Source organism: Balaenoptera borealis, assembly GCF_965194805.1.
Source record: "Balaenoptera borealis genome assembly, chromosome: 1".
NCBI classification, from domain to species: domain Eukaryota; kingdom Metazoa; phylum Chordata; class Mammalia; order Artiodactyla; family Balaenopteridae; genus Balaenoptera; species Balaenoptera borealis.
The window spans coordinates 5,505,455-5,530,890 of record NC_138860.1 but is presented as its reverse complement, the minus strand read 5'-3'; the positions used below and the strand labels follow the sequence as shown (position 1 = coordinate 5,530,890).

The following is a 25,436-nucleotide window of genomic DNA, read 5'->3' as shown; positions in this document are numbered from 1 at the left end:
GACTCCACCGGACAGTTCGGTGCTCTTTCTCTTGCCCTTACTGATACCAATGGAAACAGATACGGAAAATCTCATTCACAGACCGGGTGAGAAATAGCCTCAAATGGCAGGCCGTTTACCTGCAACAAATACTATTCCACAACTTTCCATCTTTAGTGATATAAAATTTAAGTTCTTTTTCCTCTCAGAAAACAACCAAATTTAATATGCTGGCGTCTCTTTTCACTTCCGCATTTGTAGAATCTAGTCACAGTTGTAAATGGCAGGTGGTGTTAGAATATCCTGTTGTATTTCCTATCAGGAAAGAGGGCACAATATCAATCAAACTACTAAAAACCTCTGAGTTATTTGAAAACTCCTCAATATCATTTTAATACTTAATTTATTACCCTGGGTCATAGGCACAGGAATAAAGATGGGCAAATATAGGTAGCCCCCCTTTTGTGTCTTTTAAAACCTATGTGAAGATTTGATGACTGTGTATCAGATACTGTTTTGGCAGATTCAGTGGAGTAGTTTGCTATCTCAGTGTGACCATTTTTGTAAATCTTAAACTTGGTTTGCTTAGAAAATAATCTTCACCTACTATTTGGGCAAGGGGGTAAATACAGATTCTTTTAAAATGCAACATTACCTTAAAATGAAGTAGCTTCTAATAATACCACTAATTACAATGAGTTTAAGTCACAAATTGATTTTCTATTTAAAAGCAGCATTTTACAACACTATAGAAAATGTAAATATTTCTGTGCAAAAGGGGCACTTAAGGAAAGAACTGCACATCATATTTGTACACTAAATTTTGTGGAAAGAAGTACTTTTTTTTTTCTCTAGCAAACACTTAGTATACACTAGGTACTATCATAAACACTTTAGAACACACTGTAATTGTAATAATTATCCTATGGGGTAATTACAACTATTGGTCCCATTTTTCAGGTGAAGAAACTGAGGTAAGGAAAGGTTAAGGAACTTTCCCAGGGTCACACAGCTAAAAGAGGCTGTGCCAAGATCCCAACCCAGGCCGTTTGGCTTTGGAGTCTGAGCTTTTACCCACTGTTCAATATGACGCCTATTAAAAATAATCTAAAGACATTAGCCAGTCCCCTTCAGGCTTCCAACAAAAGTACAGTAAACAATTACTTTGTCCTAAGAATGATTTGTGTCCTCAGACCAAAAAGCCACGAGCTGTTGTATGCAATAGTTCTTTGTAAGTGACAGCTGCTCTGCTTTGTGGACGTCCCACAAGCATGCCAGAAAGTTAATATCAATTACAATCAAGGAGGAAAATTATTTGGGGCAACATCACGTTTCACAAGAGCCCTGCTAAGTAAAGCATTGCCAAAGAGCGAAAATATTAACGCTTTGCTAAAACTTTGCCTTTTTTTTCTGTGCCGACTTTTTTAAAAGGTGTAAACTGTGAATTGGAAGTTGATGCATGTCGGTCCCAGCCCTGCCTCAGTGGTGCAACCTGTCAGGATGCTGTGGAGGCCCGTTTCTGTGACTGTGCGCCCGGCCTCCTGGGTGATGGCTGTGAGCTCAGCACTGATGAGTGTGCCAGTGGGCCGTGTCTCCATGGGGGGCTGTGCGTGGATGGAGCCAACAGGTACATTTTCTCCTACGTTTGGGTCATTGGCTTGGAGCGAACTCACTGACCAGAAGCTATTGCACCAGTCATTCTGGTGAATTTGGAGATCTCACATCGCTGGCTTAAACTGTGCAGATTGCTTTTTATACTTTAAATATAAAAAAGTTGTAACATTCACATTTTATTAAAATAATGCAACCTTTGGACGCCATCTGTCTCAAGAGGGAGCATTTTCCAAGTCATTCTTGTAATAGTCTTGAACTGGTTCTGTTACAGAAAAGCGCCAGCCTTCCAAATCCATGAAACAAATGGAATCTACCTTCCGTATCTTTTGTAGATGCAAAAACAAAGCTAGAGATTATTCTATATGTGAATATAAGATTGTATTTATAAAATAACAAGCATATAAATCAAGTGGTGAAAAATAAATCCTTTAGGAATTTTACATAAACAGTGTTGGAAAGGGCATTGATATTAAATTAATTATATCTTGAATTTCTAGGTGTTTGGAGAATTGGGTGAATACTTTGAAGACAGCAGAACGATGAGAAGTAGCCATGTAATTCTGTTCCAAATTAGAGTCTATCATTGGCTTTTCAGTAAAAACAAAAACAATAATAAAACAATAAATTACACCTTAATATGATGCATATAATAAATTTGGGTAATGGTAGTTGAATTCATATAAATATTTTTGAAAGAACTTTCTAATACTTATTTAAACCACAAGCATCGAGTTATTAAAAACTTAAGTTTTAACAGCATTAGCATTTAATATTGCCTTGACAGATCCTTCAGCGGCTCAGTGGATGGCAAGATGGGCACTAAAGCTCCCCCTTTACAATAAGGAGTCTAAAAGTTCAGGGAAGTTAGGTGACCCCCCCATCCCCCCACAAATTTGCACAGTTAATTCTTTGAAAAAGGAGGCCTAGAATTGAACTTTCCTTTATTTAATAAATAAGATATAATTTATCCCAAATCTGAATTTTAAAGTGAATCAGACTCAAAAGGGCAGCAATAAAAGGCACATGTGCTTCATATATACCCAGGAAAATAATGTGATTTTAAATAGAGCGAAGTGGTAGAACTTTTTTTTGTAAACTATAACGATTCTCCACGTCTTGCCTGTGACTTGCAGTTACACCCAAATGATTCTCCAGTGGCATGAATCTTCACACCTGGAGACAGGTAACTGGGCAACACATAGACCAGAAAGGCAGTTTCCACACAAGCGCTCCAGACAAAAGGAGGATGCTCTCCCAGCCATGCTTCACTGTTTCCAGAAAGCATCAGAACAGAAGGCACACAACGCTTTTAATGCCTATGGAAACGCAAACAGAGCAAGGCTGAACTGCCAGCTTTCCTCTCTTCACCTGAATGTGTGCCATGAATAATTTTTCTATTGTATCCACATCTCTCTTATGACCTAAATTTTGAGATCATTGCAAGGTCAGCAGTTACAACCTGACTTTATTTTCCCACAGCAAAAAATTAACACATTTGCTATGAGGAGTGTGGGAAAGTCAGAAACTATACCCCATGAAAGGTTCTTGCAGACAAAGGAAGATTCAAATGGAGACTGATTCCGTGAATTGAGGTCCACTAGCCAGCCGTGACCACAGGGCTCTTGTCTCCAATGTCTTACACATAGTAGATTTGTAGTAGGTATTTTTAATTAAGTAAATGGAATAGTGAATAGAGGATTTCTAGCTAGCAAAATTATGTATAAAAATTGTAGTCACTTATATTTGCTAATATTTAAGTTTCCTTAGTGAAATCTTAATATCTGTGTTGGTGGTAAATAGACACACAGCCGTGGTGAACAGGACTGTTACTCTTTATACAATACTAGGTATCCTTCCCCCCAGACACTCATTTTATCTAAGCTGAGTGTGTAAGCCCATGTTTTTGTGATACCAGATCCTCGAGGAGAGACCGTCTAAATTGAAAGCCTATTCTTGATAAAGTGAACAACTCTCCCCAACAGATTTGTATTTTAGGTCTGTCAAATAATCCCACTTAATCAGTGAATGATTACAAATAGCAAGACTAAAATATTCTTGTACTCTGAAAATAAGAAAACATAAGTCACAATTTATATAATGAGAATTTTTCCTGTTTTTTTTCATAATTTATTGTTTCATTTTTCATAAGGGACCCCTTTCTGGGCTCTCTATATAAAAAAGTGCCTTGATGATATAAATCAGTCTCTACTGCTTCACAATATTAACAACTTTATTTGGTACTATTCAGTAGTTTTATTCAGTATTTTCTGCCCTTTGGCATGCCGTGTCCATTCTTTATATGCACATTTAATTATGCCAACAACTCTGTCGCAAAGGTACTATTATCTTCAATTTATGGGTGAGGAAATTGAAGTATACAATCATGGTTTCCAAATAATTTTGATTGAAAACTGTACTGTAAAATTTTAAAGATAAAAAGCTATTAATATGGAAATGCATAATGCTTTCAGGCTTATAGAGATGATTCCTCAAGGTTTTTGATAAGTATTAAAACCATGCCATGGGTCTGGGGTTGACAGACAAGTGAAGAGACAGGATAACAATATTTGATCTCAATATGACCAAGAGTTGATGTGACAATTTCATTTTACTCTCCAGGTACAGCTGTAACTGCATGGGTAGTGGATTCACAGGGACACATTGTGAGACCTTGATGCCTCCATGTTGGTCAAAACCCTGTCACAATAATGCTACATGTGAGGACAGTGCTGACAATTACACTTGTCACTGCTGGCCTGGTAAGTGACAAAATATCTTCCACCATTTTTTTTTTTTTTTTTTTTTTTTTGCTTAGAATAGAAACAAATCGCTTATAGCAAATAGAAACTAAAAATTCTTGTTGCTAAAGGTTTAAAACCAACTCTTTCTTCTAGTTATCATTGTTTAATTTAATTGTGTTCTTCAGTGCTCAAACATATCTACTGCTACACTATGCATTGTCTGAAGTAGGTTACCAAGCTGCCCAATCATAAGAATCTTCTGGAAGAAAACACAGAGGAAAAAAAAAGTCAGTGGAAGGGTCGATCTCAGCATGGTCTTCGTGGAGTAAAATTCACTGGAAGATGCTTTCTTTTCCTCCAAGATGTTTTCCTTGACGCCTAGAATATATTAAAACACATGAAACACTATTAAAATCCCAAGTGCTTGTATTATAATTCATGGAGTCAGTCAGTGTGATCATAATGGTCCCCATAAAGGGTATAGAATGATATTCCAGAAATGGGTGTATTCTCCTAGCCCTTTATAATGTAAAAGACAATACAAGTTACACACACATAAACCATAACTAAAAATTACACTTAAAAGGTAATTAGACTTGAGTGTAGAGGTGATATACCAGAATCAGTAGGAAACAGTATGTGATACTTGAATCAACAGGCCACCCATAAATATTGATGTTAATTTTGGCAATGACCCTGCTTGACATATTTTAACCTAATTCTTACTAGGATTTTATTGCTAGAAATGAAAGAGCATTTCGTCTCCCTTCTTTCTTGATCCATTGGAAAACACTGATAAATTTATGATTATTTAAAATCTAGCTGTTGCAAGCTGGCTGGTCATCTACCCCCTCCTCCCCACTCACATTACTGTCTGAGGAAAGGTTGACCCTGTGGCTGGGGAGGAGGCATGGAGACCAGGGTCAGTCCTGTCAGTAGCAGCTTCTGATGGGAAGACATCTCATTGCCTGAGGCACGTGTAACACGCTTTGCTTAAATACATTTTGTAGGTAAAAACAAAACAAACATAAAAGTATAAAAGGAAGTTTGGAATTCTTCTGTGGCTTAGAAATCTGTGTAGCTCATGTGTCTTCTCACTTCCAGATAACGAATAGGGTATATTTTTATCCTTTGGTCATTGGCTTTGGTCATTGGCTCTGGTCAGTAGGAAACAGTAACACTTGAATCAACAGGAGCCCTGTAATACTGAATTTTTTCCAAAACATGTTATTCCACATTCTTGTCATCAACCAACACTCAACACTCAATCAACACTCTGGGCAGGACCTCAGTCCCTAAGCAGGGCATGGAGCAGACAGCTTGGGAGCAGGACAAGCCCACCATTTGTTAACCAAGTAAACTAGGGTGAGTTACCTCTTAATTCTTAAATTTCTCATCCGCGAATGAAGGATAAACAAAAAAACTACTTGTAGTGTTGTTGTGAGGGGTAAAATTATAAAAATAGAGCCTGGCACATATTATGTACTCAGAGAAAAGGCAACTATGTATTACTACACCCCAGGCTGTACAGCAGGAGGTGGAAATTGTGTAGGAGAGATGGTTTCTGTGCCCTGAAGGCTTTGTAACGGAGCCAGACAGCTGAGAGGAGCGGCCTAAAAGAAGACCAGCATGTCGCACAGCAGAGCCGGTCCTGGTCCTTTTTTAGGCCGCTCCTCTCAGCTGCCTGGCTCCGTTACAAAGCCTTCAGGGCACAGAAACGAACATGGTCTTGTGAAGCAATTATACGCCAATAACGAGCTATTGACAAAAAAGACCAGTGTGTGTTCCGTACGTTCAAGCCACATGGACTTCAGGGCCATGATTCCTCATATGAGGAATCTGGCAATCAAAAAGACTTCGTTCCTCCTTCCAAGGAGCTTAAATTCTATCTGGGATACAGTGTGAAAAAAATGTGTACAGTACAATTTTGGGTACAATAAGAAGCTCTATTAAATTCTGTAAAAGGGATTAAGGAGAGAAGAAGTTCAGGGATGGCTTGACCAAGGAGGCACCATTTTAGACAACTTGAAAGATCACTAAGCATATCCCAGAAATGTACCCACTGGCCATGTGACTTTGGCCACGTTACCGCTCTGAGTCTCGGTGTCCTCATCGATAGATAAAGCAGAGATGATGATAATAATATCTACCTCATAGTGTTGTTGTGGAGATAATTCCAGCAATAGAGAAGGAGCTCCCAGCTCAGCCTAGACCATAGGGAGCACTCGATAAATGTCAACTAGATACTAAGATTAGGAGATTGGCCATTCTAGACCCTATGGCCAACACGTAGCAGCTCATTACTTATTTAAGGATAGAAGAGAGGAAGAAGAAGAAGAGGGAAAGAAGAAAGGGCAGCAGGCACACATGGAAAAGAGCATGTCCGATTGTGGAACTTTGAGTGATTGTTTAAAATGCTGGACTACGCAGGGCTGAGGGTAGAGAGATGGGGCTGGGGAGCAAGATGAGACTGAAGCCGGATCACAGTGCTGTTTGTCTACCCTGCAAACTACGGGGCAGAGAAGTAACATAATCTGACCTGTTAATTTAAAAAGAGCTCTCTGGCACTTTAGTGGAAGGTGATTGAGAGAAATAAGGCTAAAGGCAGGGAATCTGGTGAGAGTTCTGCAATAGTTTAAATAAGAGATAAGCCAACTGGCCAGAACAAAGACCATAGTGGTGAGGGTGGAGATGAGGGGATGGATGGCCATGAGAGCACTTTAAGAGGTAGAAATGATGAGGGGATTGAGAAAGGGACATCAATTTAGGACAGTTCTACTTCTGAGTTTCTTGGGTCGCTGGATGGATGGTGATTTTACCTAAAGAGAAAACTCAGAATGTCTTTGTACCCAATTCTCACAGTTATATAGAAAGAGAAGATTTAATGCTACAGGCTACTCCATATCTAAGAAAAGGAGACCATTCCTTTGGATCACGAGACCACTGCCACTGAGCACAATGGCAAGAATCCACTGCTGGAATTGCCCAGGGTCCTCATTTCAAGAGTAATTAATTACAAGAAGGGTTAGTCACCTTAAATGCCTATCTTGAAAGTTTTCCTGTTACCCAGAAAATATTGGGTTTGTTTTTTTAAAAAAAAAGATATAATTTAAGAACCCTGGGTTCTTGACTCAGCATCATATTGTTTCTTTGTACAGAGTTTTACAGGAAAACTTGTTAACTCTATTGAATGTAGCCTTGATTGGAGGAATCTATTTATATACGTGGTTAAAGGGTACAGCAAACAGAATCCCCACAGGGCCCCAGTGGTGGGGACAGGACTGGTAAGACTATAAATCAGAACCTTCCTAATGTTCAGGATGAGAATACGACAATGCATGAGCCGGAAAGCAAGAAAGGACCTATGAAGGTTCTAAATTACTTCCTAACCTGGCCTGTGTATGAGTCTTCAAACTTAGAATGAGAAGAAAATTGAAAATAGTCAGAACTTTCTTTAAGTCGACTGTAGCACAACAAGTTTTTATAATGGTTTTGTGACAACCATTATTTAGTGAATATTTGTAGATCCTTAAGTATGAAATAGAAGCAGTTAGAAAGTAGACATTCAGGCATAAAAGACTGAGGGTTCTGAGGGAGGGTCACTACCAAGGATTGTGGGACCTTGATCTGACATGTGCTTTTAGTTTCCATTTCAACTCTAAGTTTCTTCTTCAGACCGCTGACAAAGACCCCAGGGGTCAAATGTGACAAAAGTATTATATTGTTGAGCAACAGAATTTATGTTGTGCTTACGATTTGACATAGGGCCCCATTCAGGTTTATATTAAAATTACAAAATAAGCGATCACATCATATTCTCATTATCTGCTTATTAAGAGTTATCAATTCTCTAGTTTATCTGCTAAGCTAGGATTATCATCTAAATTGTTGATTAGAACTATTTGAATCTCATTCAGACATTGATTGAAGGCCTACTACTCAGGTGTTGCTCTCTCCTGGAGTGGAGAATAAAAAAAGTCCCTGCTTTTGTGGAGCTTACAGTCTGTTGAGGGAGACAGCTATCAAATACATCAACAAATGAAAGCTATATATGTAAATAAATTTTAAAAGATAACTATAAAAGTAAGTACATAATAGCAATCATTGTAAGACAATGAAAGGAAAGAATTGGGTATATGAGAGAAAAAAGGATCTTACTTAGATCTGACCATGAGGAAACGAGAACGTAATAAGAGATGGAGCCTGAAAGCTTAGAGTTATCCAAGCACAGTCTTGAGAAGGGTTTTCTAGGAGAGAGAACAATGTTATAAAGGCCCTGGGGTAGAAAACATTCTAGGGACAGGAATGCAGAGGTGGGATTAGGGCCAGATAATAAAGGGCTGCTCAGGTTAACGATTTTAAATTTTATTCTGTGTGAAAAGCGAAGCCATTGAATGGTTTTAAAGTAAAGAAATAGCATGATTTGATTTATAACTTTTACAACTCTGGATTGTAAATTTAACATGGATAGACCGTGCAAGGGAGTTCAAAAAGCAAGTTGCAGAAGGATGCGTGCAGTACAATTCTAGTTATGTTAACACACACACAATAAATATATACATATATAGTTTTAACAGGGCATATGTATGTAAAACCAGAGGAATAGTTCTGGTAGGGACTTTCTTTTATATTTAATATTAAAATGTTTTATAAAGTACTAAATCATTCATGTTTTATTGTTTTTATTCTTGTCCCTAACAAAATGACCCAGCTAAATCCATTCAAATACAAATCAATTTTTTATTGTCTCACTGAGTGTTAAGAAGTAATAATTTACCTTTACTTTGAGTTTTAAGAGAAGAATTTAGGGTTGGCTATGTAGATCCTGCTGACTTTACAGCTATTCTCTGGAAAAATACATCATTTTTTTTTCTTGCTTAACATTCAAACAATTGGAATATTTGAGGAATTGGAGTCTAGTTAAAATGTCCAGGTTAGACCAAGGTTATCCTGAAGTTCCTTGTTCATCCAATCTTTATTAAAAGCATTGATCGATATTATAGGAGTGACTCCATTGTTACTATTACTCATGTTCGTGGAAGCCTCTCTTACCAGATCCCTTGCCAGCTCCTTGAAGGAGGCCCAGCACCTTGTTAACTGGTGCCAGCACAGTGGCCAGCCTCCGGTCAGGCACATACTCTATGGTTGAGGGGCTTTGACTCAGCAGCTTCTCTGAACGTTTATCCTGCAGGATACACGGGGGCCCAGTGTGAGACCGACATCGATGAATGCAGTAGTAGCCCCTGCCAGTCTGATGGGGAATGCGTGGAGCTGTCTTCAGGGGAAGGGCATGGGCGCCTTGCCCAGCTGCTGTCTCTGTCCGGCCGCCCCGAAGCGTCAGGTTACATCTGCATCTGTCCACCTGGACTCACAGGTGAGGCCCAGGGCTGGGGAGATGCCTTGACTTTCTAGCGTTTGATGGCAGATCATGCATTCAACCAAATGGTGGATGAGCAGTGAGATCTGTGCCGTATAACCTCTGTTGCTGTGGTGCAAAGGGTCCCCCTTGTGGGCCTGAAAAATACCTCATTTCACATATCGTAATTCCTCAGATCATGAGAAAAATGTTAAAAATAGGGATAGAAGAGGTGTACGAAAGGGGAAATACTTGTATACATTGTCCTGGGAATTAGAAGCTGACTCAAATTCTTCACCTTATAAACAGAAAATGTTGGAATTTTTATGTCATTAAATTTTATAATGATGTTACATTTTATGTTATTCAAATTTGCTTAAATAAGTTAACGTACTTATATTTACACAGAAAAATTATCTAGTCTCAAGTAATCAACTATTCTATAGCTAAAGTTGTTCCCTATATCAAATTTAAATGACTCTAAATTGTTCTACAGCATTCTTACTCTAAAATGCAGAGGAAATGTGCACGTATGTTTTCCAATGAACAGTTGTGTTTGTGTCTGCTCCCATTTCTGAAAATTTTCAGAAGTTTGGAGACAGTCCCATATTTGGTAATGAGTAGCAACTTACCTACAATTGCATGGGTACCACTGAGAAAACTAATTACAACCTAGATTTCTATCTTATTCTTTTCTCAATAGATCCAGTGATATCTGAGGAAAATATTTCAGCTGCTATCGGGGATTTCTGAGAAAAGAAAATAAGGAATAAGAAAAAAGGGGGAGGGGGGTCTATTTATTTGATGGCAGTGTTTGCTGTAAGGTTGCCGTAGAAGATTTCCTTATTCACTGTCCCCTCTACGAAAAACACACAGGGGAGAAGCCTCTCCAGTGTCAACATCAGTATAAGTATTGTTTTTCCTGAATAGCTTCTAGCTTGCATGCTTTTTCCCCTAGTAAAATGTGTGCAAATAAATCTTGATAAATGAAAAAAAGCATGAAATAAATCTTGCAATACATCACATTTCCCAACAATGTAAGATGCCAGAAATCTTATAGGTAAAAGTGGGTTCTACAAGCATATATGTTTTTCTGGAATATATTTCTGTATTTACCCCACCTCTGAGATTATTTAAATTTCCTGTTTCTGTTTCTCACATTTGCCTTTTTTTTTTTTTTCTTATTTTTTCTGAATTGTTTGATCCTGGTATAGTGTAAGTATTTTTGTCAGCTACTTTAAATCCCTCTTGGAACAAGGTAAGGGAGTTCTAAAATTTTTTATTGGGTTTAGGGTTATAAAGAAGAGATTCAAAGTCAGAGGCCATTGCTAATGTTGCCTTATCAGATAAAAGAACATGGTTGACCAAAGAATCTGCAGATCCAAACAGGAGAGGCAGTGAAATGTTTCAGGGAAGTGTGTTGGCCTTAATTTCTGAAGAGCAGCCAAAAATGACTATATGAGTTAAGAAGTCCTGGGCTGCCCCAAGTAGTTCATTTTGGGGGTGCCAGTGTAAATGGTGTTGTGTTGTTAATTTCAAATTCTACTTGTTCATTGCTGTTATGTAGAAAAACAATTGACTTTTGTATATTATATTAACCTTGTACTCTGCAACCTTGCTATAATCATTTATTAGTTCCAGGAGATTTTTTGTCAATTCTTTCATATTTTCTACATAAATAATCATGCTCCTGCCTTTTTAAAATATTAACATTTGCATGGTATGCCTTTTTCCATCCTTATACTTTCAACTTACTTATTGAATTTGAAGTGAGTTTCTTCTAAATGGCATATTAAAAAGCATATTATTGGGTCATGCTTTTTCAAAATTATTCTGTCAATCTCTGCCTTTTAAATGTATTTTTTTTTAAACGCATTGTTTACTTTATTTATTTATTTATTTATTTTTGGCTGTGTTGGGTCTTCGTTTCTGTGCGAGGGCTTTCTCCAGTTGTGGCAAGCAGGGGCCACTCTTCATCGCGGTGCGCAGGCCTCTCTTGTTGCGGAGCACAGGCTCCAGACGCGCAGGCTCAGTAATTGTGGCTCACGGGCCCAGCCGCTCCGCGGCATGCGGGATCTTCCCAGACCAGGGCTCGAACCCGTGTGTCCTGCATTGGCAGGCAGATTCTCAACCACTGCGCCACCAGGGAAGCCCAAATCTCTGCCTTTTAATTGATATATTTAGACCATTTACCTTTAAGTAATTATTGATATATTAGGGGTGAACTCTGCCATTTTATTATGTTTTCTGTTTGATTTCTTTGTTTCTCTTTTCTTATCTTTCTGTGGGTTACTTGACCATTTTTTTAGGATTTCATCTTGATTTATTTATAGCATTTTCAGCTGTATTGTGTAGCTTTCATAGTGGTTGTTCTGGGTATTACAATATACACATGTAACTTATCATAGCCTATTGGTATTAACATGTTGCAATTTTGGGTGAAGTGGAGGAAAACTCTATTTCCACTTAGGTCCCTTTGTCTTCCCCACTTTAAAATATCATTGTCTTGAGGATAAGATGGTATTATAATCATTATTTTAATCATTACATATGATTTAGGAAACTCATGTAGAGAAGAGTGTTCTATTGTATTTACCTGCCCTCTCCATTGTTCTTCCTTTCTGCCTTTTGCCTCAAGATTCTTATTCTACTGTTTACGTTCTGTTTAAAGAACTTCCTTTAGCCTTTCTTTAAGAGTAGGTATGCTGGGACTTCCCTGGCGGTCCAATGGTTAAGACTTCACCTTCCAGTGCAGGGGGTGCAGGTTCAATCCCTGGTTGGGGAGCTAAGATCCCACATGCCTCAGGGCCAAACAACCAAGACATACAGCTGAAGCAATATTGTAACAAATTCAACAAAGACTTTAAAAATAGTCCACATCAAAAAAAAAAATCTTTAAAAAAAAAAAAAGAATAGGTGTGCTAGTGACAATTCTTTTGGTTTTCCTTTATCTGAGAAAGTCTTTATTGCCCATTTGTTCCTGAAGTGTAGTTTGTTGAATATAGAATTCATGGTTGGCAATTCTTTTCTTTCAGCATTTGAAAAATTCTACATCACTTCCTACTGCACTCCATGGTTTCAAATGAGAAATCTGCTATCATTGAAATTGGCAGCCTTTCTCTGGCTACTTGTAGAGAAAAAGTGTGGTAGTGATAACAGCTTCAACTCTGTCTTTAGTTTTTGGAATTTTATTTATGATGTGTCTTGGTATCAATTTATTTTGGTTTTTCCTATTTGGAATTAACTCAGCTTTTCAAATCTGTGGATTTATGTCTTTTGCCAAATTTAGGATCTCTTTAGCCAAGTTTTTCTTTGAATGCTCTTTCAGCCCTACTCTTTTTCTTCTCCTGCAACTCTGATAATATAAGTTTTGTGTCTTTTGATATTTTCCCACAGATTCCTGAGGTTCTATTCATTTGTTTTTCTCTCCTTTGTTTAGAATGGGTAAATTCGATTGATCTGTCTTCAAATTCACTAATTTTATTCTCTTTCTCTTTCATCTACTCTACTATTGTACCCATCCAGAGAATTGATTATTTCTCCTATTTCATTTTCCAGTTTTATAATTTCCATTTTTTGTAGCATCTAATTCCTTGCTGATAATTTCTATTTTTCCTTTTATCTTTTATTTCCTTTTATTTCTATTTTTCCTTTTATCTACCTTTCCTTTTTATCTCAAGAGAATTTGTGATTGCTTATTAAATCATTTTATGATGGTTACTTTAAATCTTTGTCAGATAATTCCAAAATCTGATTCAGCTCAGGTTGAGTTGATGACATCAGTTCATTTTCTTTTCTCGCTCAAGTTGTGGTTTTCCTGATTCTTGGTATGATGGGTGACTTTTCAGTCGTATCCAGGACATTTTGGATATTATGCTAGGAAACTATTGGTCTTATTTGAATTTTTAAAATTTTAGCAAGCAGTCACCTTTTTATTTTGGGCGAACAGGTCATAGCCCACTTTTGTGGGCTATATAGGTCCAATAATCAGTTAAATTTCAGAATTGTGGCAGTGTTAGTTTAGTCTGCTTGGTATATCTGGTGTCACCGGGGCTCCCACTGATCTCTGCTGAGGATATAAATGACACAGTTTACTTTTTGCAAGCTATACATATTTGCAGTTCTATCCCTTGTTATATTAAAATAAATTTCCATCATGATGAAAAATATAATTGTGAATAATACATTTAATGACAGAGCTCCATTCAAAGAAACCCTTAGAGTTGTTAAATATAGCTACAAACGTTTCCATTTTTTAAATTATAATTAAGGATGTATTTGTTGCTCTTTACTACATGTACAGTTATGTTCCAAATTGAAAATGGTTGTGGTTGGATATTGAATGCAATTTTTTAACTTTGTTATAATGTGAAAGTGAAATATACCAGAGTAGAAATTAACTGAGGGTCCCTGAAGACAGTACTCAGAGAGAGAAATAGAGCTTAAAGCCATGGAAAATGGGAAATAGTGAAAACATGGGTAAAAGGGGGCAGAGAATCCTAATGAGAGGAACCAAGCCCCTCTGAAGGGGGACCAGCTTTTACCAGGGTTTCTTCTGGGACTTTCAACAGGTAAGGCAAGTTGAGCCCACAGAAACCAGAAGTATTATTTGATAAGATGATTGAGAAAAGTCTGAAGATCCATTTAGGTATTTTAATGATCAGAACTGAAACTTGGAAACTCATGAGCCTAGATGCAATAATGGTCACTCTTCTCTAATAATCTCAAAATCATTAAAAAATATTCTTTGGCAAAATATCCTCACATACTGCCATAGCCAGTTTGTGCCTATAGCTGCAATGCTCAACTTGAAATGAGAATGGCGCATAAACACTTGATTTAAAGTCTGTGGATTTACTTAAAACCCACATATTCACATAATTTTAATGGTAAACTAAATAAATCTATAATTGGAGAAGGCCTGTAGTTGAAAAACACTGTTCAGTCCAGTCCAAAACTGTAAATTATCTTTATTTTGTATGACCATCCTTGACCGCTACTAGAAGGAATGTTGGCTGCTTCTTTCTGTCATGTTTTAACTTTTCACTTTGGGGCACTGGACTCAGTTCTAGGGATATAATGATGAAAATACATGGTCTCTTCCCAAAGGAAAGTGAAAGAGCGGGAGGAAAAAGATGCACAAGAATACAAGACGGTACGATAACTGCCACAGTGAAGCCATAAAAAGGTACAGTCAGAGAAATCAGGAAAGAGGACCTATTTATGCTATTTTTGCCAGATAGAATTTAGTGGAAATTACGAGAATCCAAATGACTTGGTAGTTTTTTAATACAAATGATCATGTTGCTTCTAAAAATTAAGAAAGGATCTCATGACCTGTGTGCTTACCCTTGAAGCATCGTGTTCTAACCAAGCTAAATTGGAAACAATTGACTCATGTTTTTAATGTGAACATTTTGTTTCTGTTTATCAAAATGTGATAGTGATAATACCTTTAACAAGTTTCCCAACTGCTTGTAAGCCAAGTCCAATTTTCAGCTCTAACTTTCACTCACCAACTCCAATTAGCATTTACTCCAGCAAAGAGCAATGCCATTGCTGGTTTCTGGAGTGCTTCCTGTTGCCTCTGATGTGGGGATTTTATTCTGCTTCACCCATCTGCTCTGTGCATGGGAAGAACTAAGCAGTGCAGCAGGGGATCCTGTGACGTCCTGGCTTCAAACCTCAGGCAGAAATAGAGGGGTTCTCAACAATAAACACCCCGATGAGTGCCACCTGGCAAAGTGACTGTTCACGGGGTCTCTCGTTCTCAGGTTCATCTGCCTCAAGCACAATGTTGTTAAAAATGAAGTGTTCACTTTTCCTTAAAAGTTAAATCCTGTCATTCTACCTAAATCCAACTGAAATAGGCACATAGGGCCGAACATGTAACATTGAAACCTTCCTGTATTCGTGAAGCAATGAAGCAAGCATATGGGGCAGTCAGCATCTCCTGCCTACAGAGAAATCTTCCATAGAATTTGTTCATTTGTTGTTTTTGGCTCGCTGTTCTTAGAGATGCACTTTTTTCCTTACTTACAATTTCAAGTTTGAGAGTATAGATCTTAAATAACTTGAACAGATATTAGATACACATATAAAGCTGTAACCCTAAAAGAGCCAACTTTGCTTCCATCCTTATTTACTTAATAAGACATTTATTAATATTAATATTTTCAGTAGATTAATCCAATTCATTTACCTTTGCTTTTACTATGAATATTAACATCTATAAACAAAACTCTTTACAGTACGTATGAGCACATTCCTGCTTGTACTACTTTTGATTCTGCTCTCTTAGCTACAACAATTAGGAAAGGTGTGTCACCTCCTTATACATAGATTGTTTTTGAAAATCATGTTCATTATGCTTACTACCTACTATCTAAAAAGATATTATATCTAGTAGGGAAATTTAACAGTCATGATTTGGAAGATCAAATGCAGATCAGATCCAGAGATGGACATGTCTGTGATACCATCAGGACAGAGACAGGTAACAATGGCTTCACGGGCTGTGGCTGCTTTATTAAGTTAGCATTATTTTGTTGACTTAACGTCAAACAAGCTAAGGAAAAGCTCTCAAATGGATAATCAGCAGACAGATGTCAATTCTCCAAATCAAGGATTCTGGCCAACGTATATTTGAAAGAGAAAACAGTTTTCTAAAACTAAAGAATAAAACCATTGCAAATCCTTCACCAGGAAATTCATAATTAAATTCTCAATAATCCACATCGTCATGCCACAGGCGCTGTCCTTGCAACTTGGATTCTGTTTTTGTGTGAGAGATGTGGGCCTCCGCCATTTATAAAACCTGTAAGGGAAGTACCATTCTCTAGTAATACCCAGGTATTGTTAGAACAAGGACTTGAAACAGATGTTCAGAGAAGAGGTTGAAGATACTAGGAATTGTGCTTACAGGAGCCCACACGGCAAGCCTGCATATAACCGGGCCAGCTGCGTGTATGCTGCTTGTGAGAATGGCCATCTGGAAACCCCATTCTGCTTCTTGCTGCTCAAGATCCCCCAAAGTTTCTTTAAGCATGCTAATCTTTAGAAAGAACAACATTAGTGACCGCCAACTGACCAAATCAAAGATTATGGCTTTTACCAAAGTCCACTGCTGTGGTTGTTTATTCAGAAAGTCTGTCTTCTGACATTAACACGGAAGACTCTTCAGAAACACCCTTCTCCCCCCACCCCATCCGCCTCCCTGACCACCTCCACATACACATTTGTCTGGAGCTTTACTCCAGCCCTGAACAGCTCAGGTCCCAGGCCTTGGGAAAGCATCCAAAACCTTAGATCAACCAAATCTCTGACTAAAGAGTTGGATCTCTTTTTCCCATGAAAGGTTTTGTTATACCTGCTCTTGGTAAAAACCACCCCTCCTTCCACAGTGGTCCTCTTCACCTCTTCCTAGTCAGCACTTAAGCAGCTATTCTTGAAAAGGCTGAAATCAGAGCTGACTCTAACTTCCTCTGAAGTCCTCAGGAATGGTCTCACCGTGGCTTACCAGTCAGTTTACCTCCATCACTCACAGATGTCCCAGCATTCCAGCCCATCAGACCCTAGTCTCTGATGCCAAAATGCTCTGGCCATTGCCTAATTTCACCTGACTTCCCATCCTTTTCTGAACGTCCCACTATATGCTAAAGATCTCAAAATTTATTATAAACTCAATTATCACTCTTCTCAACCTCTTTTTCAAACATTTCTTTCACCTACATGCTTTAGCTACAATCTAGCTATATTCTCAGGATACTATTCTTCTGCAGCCCTCTCAAATGGCAGTTGTTTTTTATTCTTCTCCCAAATCCCATGTTCAACTGGTCCCCAAAGTCAACTCAATGTCCTTTTCACTTTATTTCTACCTCTAAGCAACTGCTCCTCCCTCTTCATTCAAATCCCCAACTCATTTGGAAGTATATGTCTTCATATACAATGACACCTACTGCTTCTCCTTATTACAATCCTCCTCCCACCCCCTGGAACCTTCACTTTAGTCACCGAAGATTTTAGTATCTTACTTATCATTCTTGGAGACACCCATATGGAATATCCCTGCAAACCTTATTTCCCAGTCATTTGACCTCGTTATTTCCAAATGACTCTGACTGCCACCCATTAACTTCTACCCACTTCTGTGGTCACAATCTAGACCTTATTGTCACCAATAACTCACTAAAAACCTCATTTTCCATCGTTCTATTCTCTGACCATAACCTCCATTTCTCCAATTCACTTACATGCCAACACTTTTTCATTGCACCTAGTCAATTGTTCCGACCAATTTTTTATTCATTGCCTCACCCTCTGTCTCAGCTAAGACTTCAGTCTAATACTGCAACTATTTCCTTGCATATAACCTCAGCTCCCCAGATCCTGTCTCTCTCCATTGTACTTACTTGACAAAAGTACACATAAGATTAAACCTCACACTTCATCTTCTGCACACCTACAAGCAATTTGAGTGTGGCTGGAGAAAAACTCACAACTCACACACTTAACTGATGAGTATCACCTGATATTTATGACCACAAATTTCAAGGAGACTCCTAGCCCTTAGAGAACACTCCTTTTCGAGTTCTACTTCCCAAGATGACCTTTTTATACCTTTTTATACTTTCTCTTTCTTCAAACTTCCACTACCTCCTCCCTCTTTGTTACCCTCAGTTGATTATCAGGTTTCTAATTTCACTCAGAGAAGAACCACCTCATATTACGTCCACTAAATCTATTGGATCTGAGATTTGATTTTATCCTACTTACAAGTTCATAACTTAGTGTGTTACTGCTTCATGGATGCTGGCAGAAGACATAAGGCTTTTGAGTAAGGAAAAAAAATCAAATATACTTCAATGAAATTTTTTAAAAGTCTGTGCCACCTCTGAGTGGTGCCAGCAGCCTTATCAGAGAATAAAGGAGTGTGGAATGTCCTTTGTTTATCTTGACTATCCGTCCATTGTTGGGGGCCTTTATAAGAAAAAAAAAAATGCTACAGTCAGATTGCAGATGGTCTGGAAAGCTGAAAACTAGAGTCAGCTGATCAGAATGGAACAGCAACAACATAACCTGAAAATGTATCTCTAGTGGCAAGGTGCCAATGGCAGTCCCCAGGGAGAGTCAGAGATCCACTAGTCGATTTTCTAAGAGGAGACAGGAAAATGCTCCTCTGTGGAATGTGACCTCCTTCACTGCTGGACTATTGGACCAATTGTGGTGGGAGTCAGAGTCTGGCACACAGTGGTCCTTCTAGATCACAGTCATGTCTTCCCTGATGGTTGACCTATTGTTTTGTCTGGTACAAGAATGGATCCAGGCGGTGACAGCAGTGATCTGGGTGGTTCAGGCTTGATGAGCATCTTGATTCAGCCTCATCAGACAATGGGCCCTTCCCCTGGTGATCCGTGTGATTGGACCAGACTGTCCGATGGGCAATTGAAATTTGCTTCCACAATTGAAGGCCCTGAAGAGGAGGATCTTTAACCGGCCAGCCTGTGGTCTTCCAAGTGGCAGCTCATTAACTGTAGCCCAAGAACTAGTAAAAACATAAAATGCCTAGTTCATAGGACTGTTGGCTAAGGTGAGGAGGACCAGCTTTCCATTCAGGCCATTGTGCTGACCAGCCCTTATCTCATTCAGCTTTCTGGAGTTGTTGGGGGATGGATGACCAATGCTTTCCCATGAACACCATCAGCCTTTAACTTGGCCTGATCAGGCCCAGGCATAAGAGGATCCTAATCTCTGTGGATGGAGGGCCCCGTTGAGTAAGTGGTTATATTCAAGGTAGTTGAATGGGGAATAAAGTGTTTTGTTCCCCAAAGGAATAGCTGCCACATTTTCATGTAAAACCGAAATGCTGCTAAGAACAAATCAGCCGTGATCTTGAATATATCATTCCCATTTGACCAAGAAGGCCTGAAGGTCCTCTCCGTATTTGCACTGAAGTCCAGGTTGACCATTCGAAAACGGATCTGTCATGTCCGAGAGTCGCAGGTTGCCATGAATCGGATGCATTCAGTTGCAACAGAGATTAGTAGCTGCCTTTGTGTGTGTCTGTTTTCAGAAGGGTGTAATTGGATTAGACCAGGTATATTATACAGAGAAACAGCCTCTATCAATTCCCCAGCATCTAAAGCTCTGATACTCCTTTCTCCTCCTCAGATTCTACATTGTTTCTGTTGCACCAGCCTGGAGGGGACAATACATGTGGTAAACCCTAAATGGGAGAAACCCCCCTGACACTTCTGGATTGGGGAAGTGCAGGCATAGAACCCATTATTTCCATTATATGTACAGATGTGGAAGCCACAGCTGTACATCGATTCAGCCCAGGGTTCCCACCCATAAGGTCACTTTATCCTTTCCCTCCACCAGCTCCATCCAAACTCCATGCATTGAATTTGGATGCCATTTTTATCTCAGGAACACAGACTAAGGACTGTAACCCATGGTGACTTAGGAGTTAAAGCAACAGCCACCAAAAAACCCACACAGTCTCCCAGCTGGGAGTGCAGGAGTGCTAGGTGGGGGGAGGTTTGCCCTTGAGGAAGAGGGTGGAGGGTTGCCGGAAAGCTGTTCACCCAGTTTGGTCCTCACTCCATGGATGGAGTCCAAGCGCCAGAGCTACTCCCTTCCCAGAGTCTCCTGATGTCTGGTGAGCCCCTGGGCTGGGAGGCCCCTTCGTTTCTGCCCTTTGCACGCCCTGCCCTCTGCCCTGTCAAAGGAGGCTCACCAGGCAAGAGCAGCACCACCTCTGGGTGAGACAGTGACTCAAGGTCCTGTGTGGACAGGGATATTTGTCCTTAAAGCAGCTGAAGTCATGTTACAGGCGGAGGGAGGTACCAAGGGTCATGGAGGGAGACAGCAAGTCCACACCAGACAGTACGTTTTTGCATCATTCAGTTTCAGTTTCATGTGACTGCTTGTGACTCATCCAAACCAACCTATAACGTTTTGGTCTATCTGAGGTTCTGTACTGAATAGCAAGGTCCTCATTGTTGACAGAATCTATTTCAGCTTCCAATTCTCCTTGACTCAGCAGCACACACCTGCTGCCACTCAGCTGGAGCTGTGGGGCTTGCTGCCTGTTGCCAGGACAGCATCCCTTCCTCCTCCTGCCCAGGGAGATCTGACAACCACCAGGGCATCATTTGGGGCTGCTTATTTTAATGCTACCCCCTGTTGCTCAATCTTAGGTAGGATGGTGCAGGTCCCCTGCTTCCCTGTCTCACCCATCACTTGGGGGAGAGGCCAGAGAGTCGTGCTCTGTCCCTGAACCCATCCTGAAGGGCCCTTGACATTCTTCTTCCAGAAAGCTGTGTCTCTGTCAGCATCTCATCTTTGTTGCCATAACTGTTGGGTCTGAGATTTAATTTTACCCTCCTTATAGCCAGTGAGTTATCCTGTTGTTTCATCGATTCTGACAGAAGACATAAACCTTGGGTCAGAGACAAAGGACTTTATTACTTGCAGCACAGCAGGCAGCTTGAGCATTGTGTTCACATAGACTTTGCCAGCATGCAAGTCTTACAGGGATGTGAGATGGGCTCAAATGGACGGGATGCATGCAGTGAATTTGCATCACACAGAGGAGCAATCACTTGGGGAATCCACTGCTTTTACAGCAAGCAGCAAGCCAGTCTGATTTTTGTCCCAAAGGGAGATGTAATCTCATCCCTCAAAGTTCCTTGCTGCAAAAACCAACCCTAAGTATTGGCCCAGGTAAAGAATGGTTAGGGTCTTGCATTCTTGGTACATCCATCAAGAATCTGCAGGGATGCTGAGTGCCCAGGGAAGACTGAGTCTCTACCACCTACTTATTTACCTGGGTCCTTGGGGACACAGGAGGGAGGCCGGGGAGATCAGGAGAGGCAGGTGGGAGGGGCCCTCTAGGAGGAGTGGGAGAGGAGCGGAGGGTGATTGCCCCGCCCACTCAGGCCCAGAGATCCGGCTGAGCTCCCAGGACAGTCCCCTGCCTTCCAAGGCCCCCCCCCTCCTCTCCACTCCCCCTGGTCGCACTGGTCCTGGGGGCACAGGAGGGAGGCCAAGGAGATCAGGAGAGACAGATGGGAGGGGCCCTCCCAGACCCCAGACTGGAGGAGCAGGAGAGGAGAGGAGGGCGTTTGCCCTGCCCACTTGAGCCCAGGAAGCCTGCTGGGCTCCCAGGTGAGGTACCCTGCCCTCCAAGACCAGGGGTGGAGGACACGCCTGGGCCCCTTCTGTTCCTTGAGCCTAAGCCCCACACCCCAGGCCCCCAGGACCTTTTCCAGCCCTGTGGGTCCTGAGCATTGGCCCCACCCACCACCCAAACCTCACCCTTGCTTAGGCCCTGCTCTCTACAGCCAAGGCCTTTCCCACCCCCCTTTTTTTTTCTCTTTTCCCTCCTCCTCTTTTTTACTATTGTGGTACTGATGTACCTTCTGGTTGTTGATTCATCTATATTTTATTTTTACATTCCTTCTAACATATCTGTTAGTTTCCTAGTCTGATTTTATTTTTTACTTTGTTATTGTTCTCTCTCTTTTTTTTTCGCCACCCCACGCGGCTTGCGGGATTTTGATTCACGAGCCTGGGGTCAGGCAGAGGCTCCTGCGGTGGGAGCGCCGAGTCCAAACCACTGGACTAACAGAGAACCTCAGACCCCAGGGAATATTCATTGGCGTGAGGTCTCACAGAGTTCCTCATCTCAGCACCAAGACCCAGCTCTACCCAATAGCCTACAAACTCCAGTGTTGGAAGCCTCAGGCCAAACAACCAGCAAAACAGGAACACAATCCCACTCATTAAAAAAAAAATGAGATGGCAAAAAAATATGTCATAGAAGAAGGAGCAAAGTAAAAACCTAAAAAACCAAATAAATGAAGAGGAAGTAGGCAATCTACCTGAAAAAGAATTCACAGTAATGATAGTAAAGATGATCCAGAGTCTTGGAAATAGAATGGAAGCACGGATTGAGAAAATACAAGAAATGTTTAACAAAGATCTAGAAGAACTAAAGAACACACAAACAGAGATGAACAACACAATAACTGAAATGAAAAATAACTAGAAGGAATCAATAACAGAATAACTGAGGCAGAAGAACGAATAAGTGAGCTGGAAGACAAAATGGTGGAAATAACTGCCGAGGAGCAGAATAAAGATAAAAGAATGAAAAGAATTGAAGACAATCTCAGAGACCTCTGGGGCAAAACTAAAGGCACCAACATTCGAATTATAGGGGTCCCAGAAGAAGAAGAGAAAAAGAAAGGGTCTGAGAAAATATTTGAAGAGATTATAGTGGAAAACTTCCCTAACATGGGAAAGGAAGTAGTCACCCAAGTCCAGGAAGAACAGAGAGTCCCATACAGGATAAACTCTAGGAAAAACACACCAAGACACATATTAATCAAACTAACAAAAATTAAATTCAAAGAAAAAATATTAAAAGCAGCAAGGGAAAAACAAAAAATAACATACAAAGGAATCCCCATAAGGTTATCAGCTGATTTTTCAGTGGAAACTCTGCAGGCCAGAAGGGAGTGGCAGGATATACTTAAAGTGATGAAAGAGAAGAACCTACAACCAAAACTACCCTACCCAGCGAGGATCTCACTCAGATTCGATGGAGAAGTCAAAAGCTTTTCAGACAAGCAAAAGCTAAGAGAATTCAGCACCACCAAACCAGCTTTACAACAAATGCTAAAGAAATTTCTCTAAGTGGTAAACACAAGACAAAAAAAAGACCCACAAAAACAAACCCAAAACAATTTTGAAAATGGTAATAGGAACAGACATATCAATAATAACCTTGAATGTAAATGGATTAAATGCCCCAACCAAAAGACACAGACTGGCTGAATGGATACAAAAACAAGACCCATATATATGCTGTCTCCAAGAGACCCACTTCAGACCTAGGGACACATACAGACTGAAAGTGGGGGGATGGAAAAAGATATTCCATGCAAATGGAAATCAAAAGAAAGCTGGAGTAGCAATACTCGTATCAGATAAAATAGACTTTAAAATAAAGACTGTTATAAGAGATAAGGAGGGACACTACATAATGATCAAAGGATCAATCCAAGGAGAAGATCTAACAATTATAAATGTTTATGTACCCAACATAGGAGCGCCTCAGTACATAAGGCAAATGCTAACAACCATGAAAGGAGAAATTGACAGTAACACAATAATAGTAGGAGACTTTAACACCTCACTTACACCAATGGACAAATCATCTAAACAGAAAATAAATAAGGAAACACAAGCTTTAAATGACACAATAGACCAGATAGATCTAATTGATATTTATAGAACATTCCACCCAAAAGTGGCAGAATACACTTTCTTCTCAAGTGCACATGGAACATTCACCAGGATAGATCACATCTTGGGTCACAAATCAAGACTTGGAAAATTTAAGAAAATTGAAATCGTATCAAGCATCTTTTCTGACCACAATGCTATGGGATTGGAAATCAATTACAGGAAAAAAAAACTGTAAAAAACACAAATACATGGAGGCTAAACAGTGTGCTACTAAATAACCAAGAGACCACTGAAGAAATCAAAGAAGAAATAAAAAAATACAGAGAAACAAATGACAACGAAAACATGACAACCCAAAACCTATGGGACACAGCAAAAGCAGTTCTAAGAGGGAAGTTTATTGCAGTTCAATCTCACCTCAAGAAACAAGAAAAATCTCAAATAAACAATCTAACCCTACACTTAAAACAACTAGAGAAAGAAGAACAAAGAAAAACGGAAGTCAGTAGAAGGAAAGAAATCATAAAGATCAGAGCAGAAGTAAATGAAATAGAAATGAAGAAAACAATATCAAAGATCAATAAAACTAAAATCTGGTTCTTTGAGAAGATAAACAAAATTGATAAACTCTCAGCTAGGCTCATCAAGAAAAAAAGAGAGAGGACACAAATCTGTAAAATCAGAAATGAAAAAGGAGAAATCACAGCTGACACTGCAGAAATACAAAGGATTATAAGAGACTACTACAAACACCTATATGCCAATAAAATGGACAACCACGAAGAAATGGACAAATCCTTGGAAAGGTACAATTTTCCAAGGCTGAACCAGGAAGAATTAGAAAATATAAACAGACCTATCACAAGTAATGAAATTGAAATTGTAATTAAAAGTCTTCCAGCAAACAAAAGTCCAGGACCAGGTGGCTTCACAGGCGAATTCTATCAACCATTTAGAGAAGCGCTAACACCAGTCCTTCTCAAACTCTTCCAAAAAATTGCAGAGAGAGAAAGAGTCCCAAATTTATTCTAAGAAGCCACCATCACCCTGATACCAAAACCAGGAGATATCACAAAAAAAGAAAATTATAGACCAATATCACTGATGAACATAGATGCAAAAATCCTGAACAAAATACTAGCAAACAGAATCCAACAGCACATTAAAAGGATCATACACCATGATCAAGTGGAATTTACCCCAGGGATGCAAGGATTCTTCAATATACTCAAATCAATCAATGTGATACACTACATCAACAAATTAAGGAATAAAAACCATATGATCATCTCAATAGATGCAGGAAAAGCTTTTGACAAAATTCAACACCCATTTATGATAAAAACTGTCCAGAAAATGGGCATAGAGGGCACCTACGTCAACATAATAAAGGCCATATATGACAAGCCCACAGCAAGCGTCATACTCAATGGTGAAAAACTGAAGGCATTTCCACTAAGATCAGGCACAAGACAAGGATGTCC

The 25,436-nt window shown here is 39.6% G+C and overlaps 1 protein-coding gene across 6 annotated transcripts in view; it reads left to right on the top strand.

Moving 5' to 3' along the window:
* The window catches only part of CRB1 (crumbs cell polarity complex component 1), a 273,482-nt gene that overhangs the window by 151,059 nt on the left and 96,987 nt on the right, over window positions 1–25,436 (top strand). For all 6 annotated transcript variants that reach the window (XM_082394140.1, XM_082394138.1, XM_082394143.1 and 3 more), the window contains 3 exons: window positions 1,411–1,606; window positions 4,213–4,352; window positions 9,526–9,708. In XM_082394140.1, the coding sequence (XP_082250266.1) occupies window positions 1,411–1,606; window positions 4,213–4,352; window positions 9,526–9,708 (519 nt within the window). The remainder of the gene's footprint in view (window positions 1–1,410; window positions 1,607–4,212; window positions 4,353–9,525; window positions 9,709–25,436) is intronic.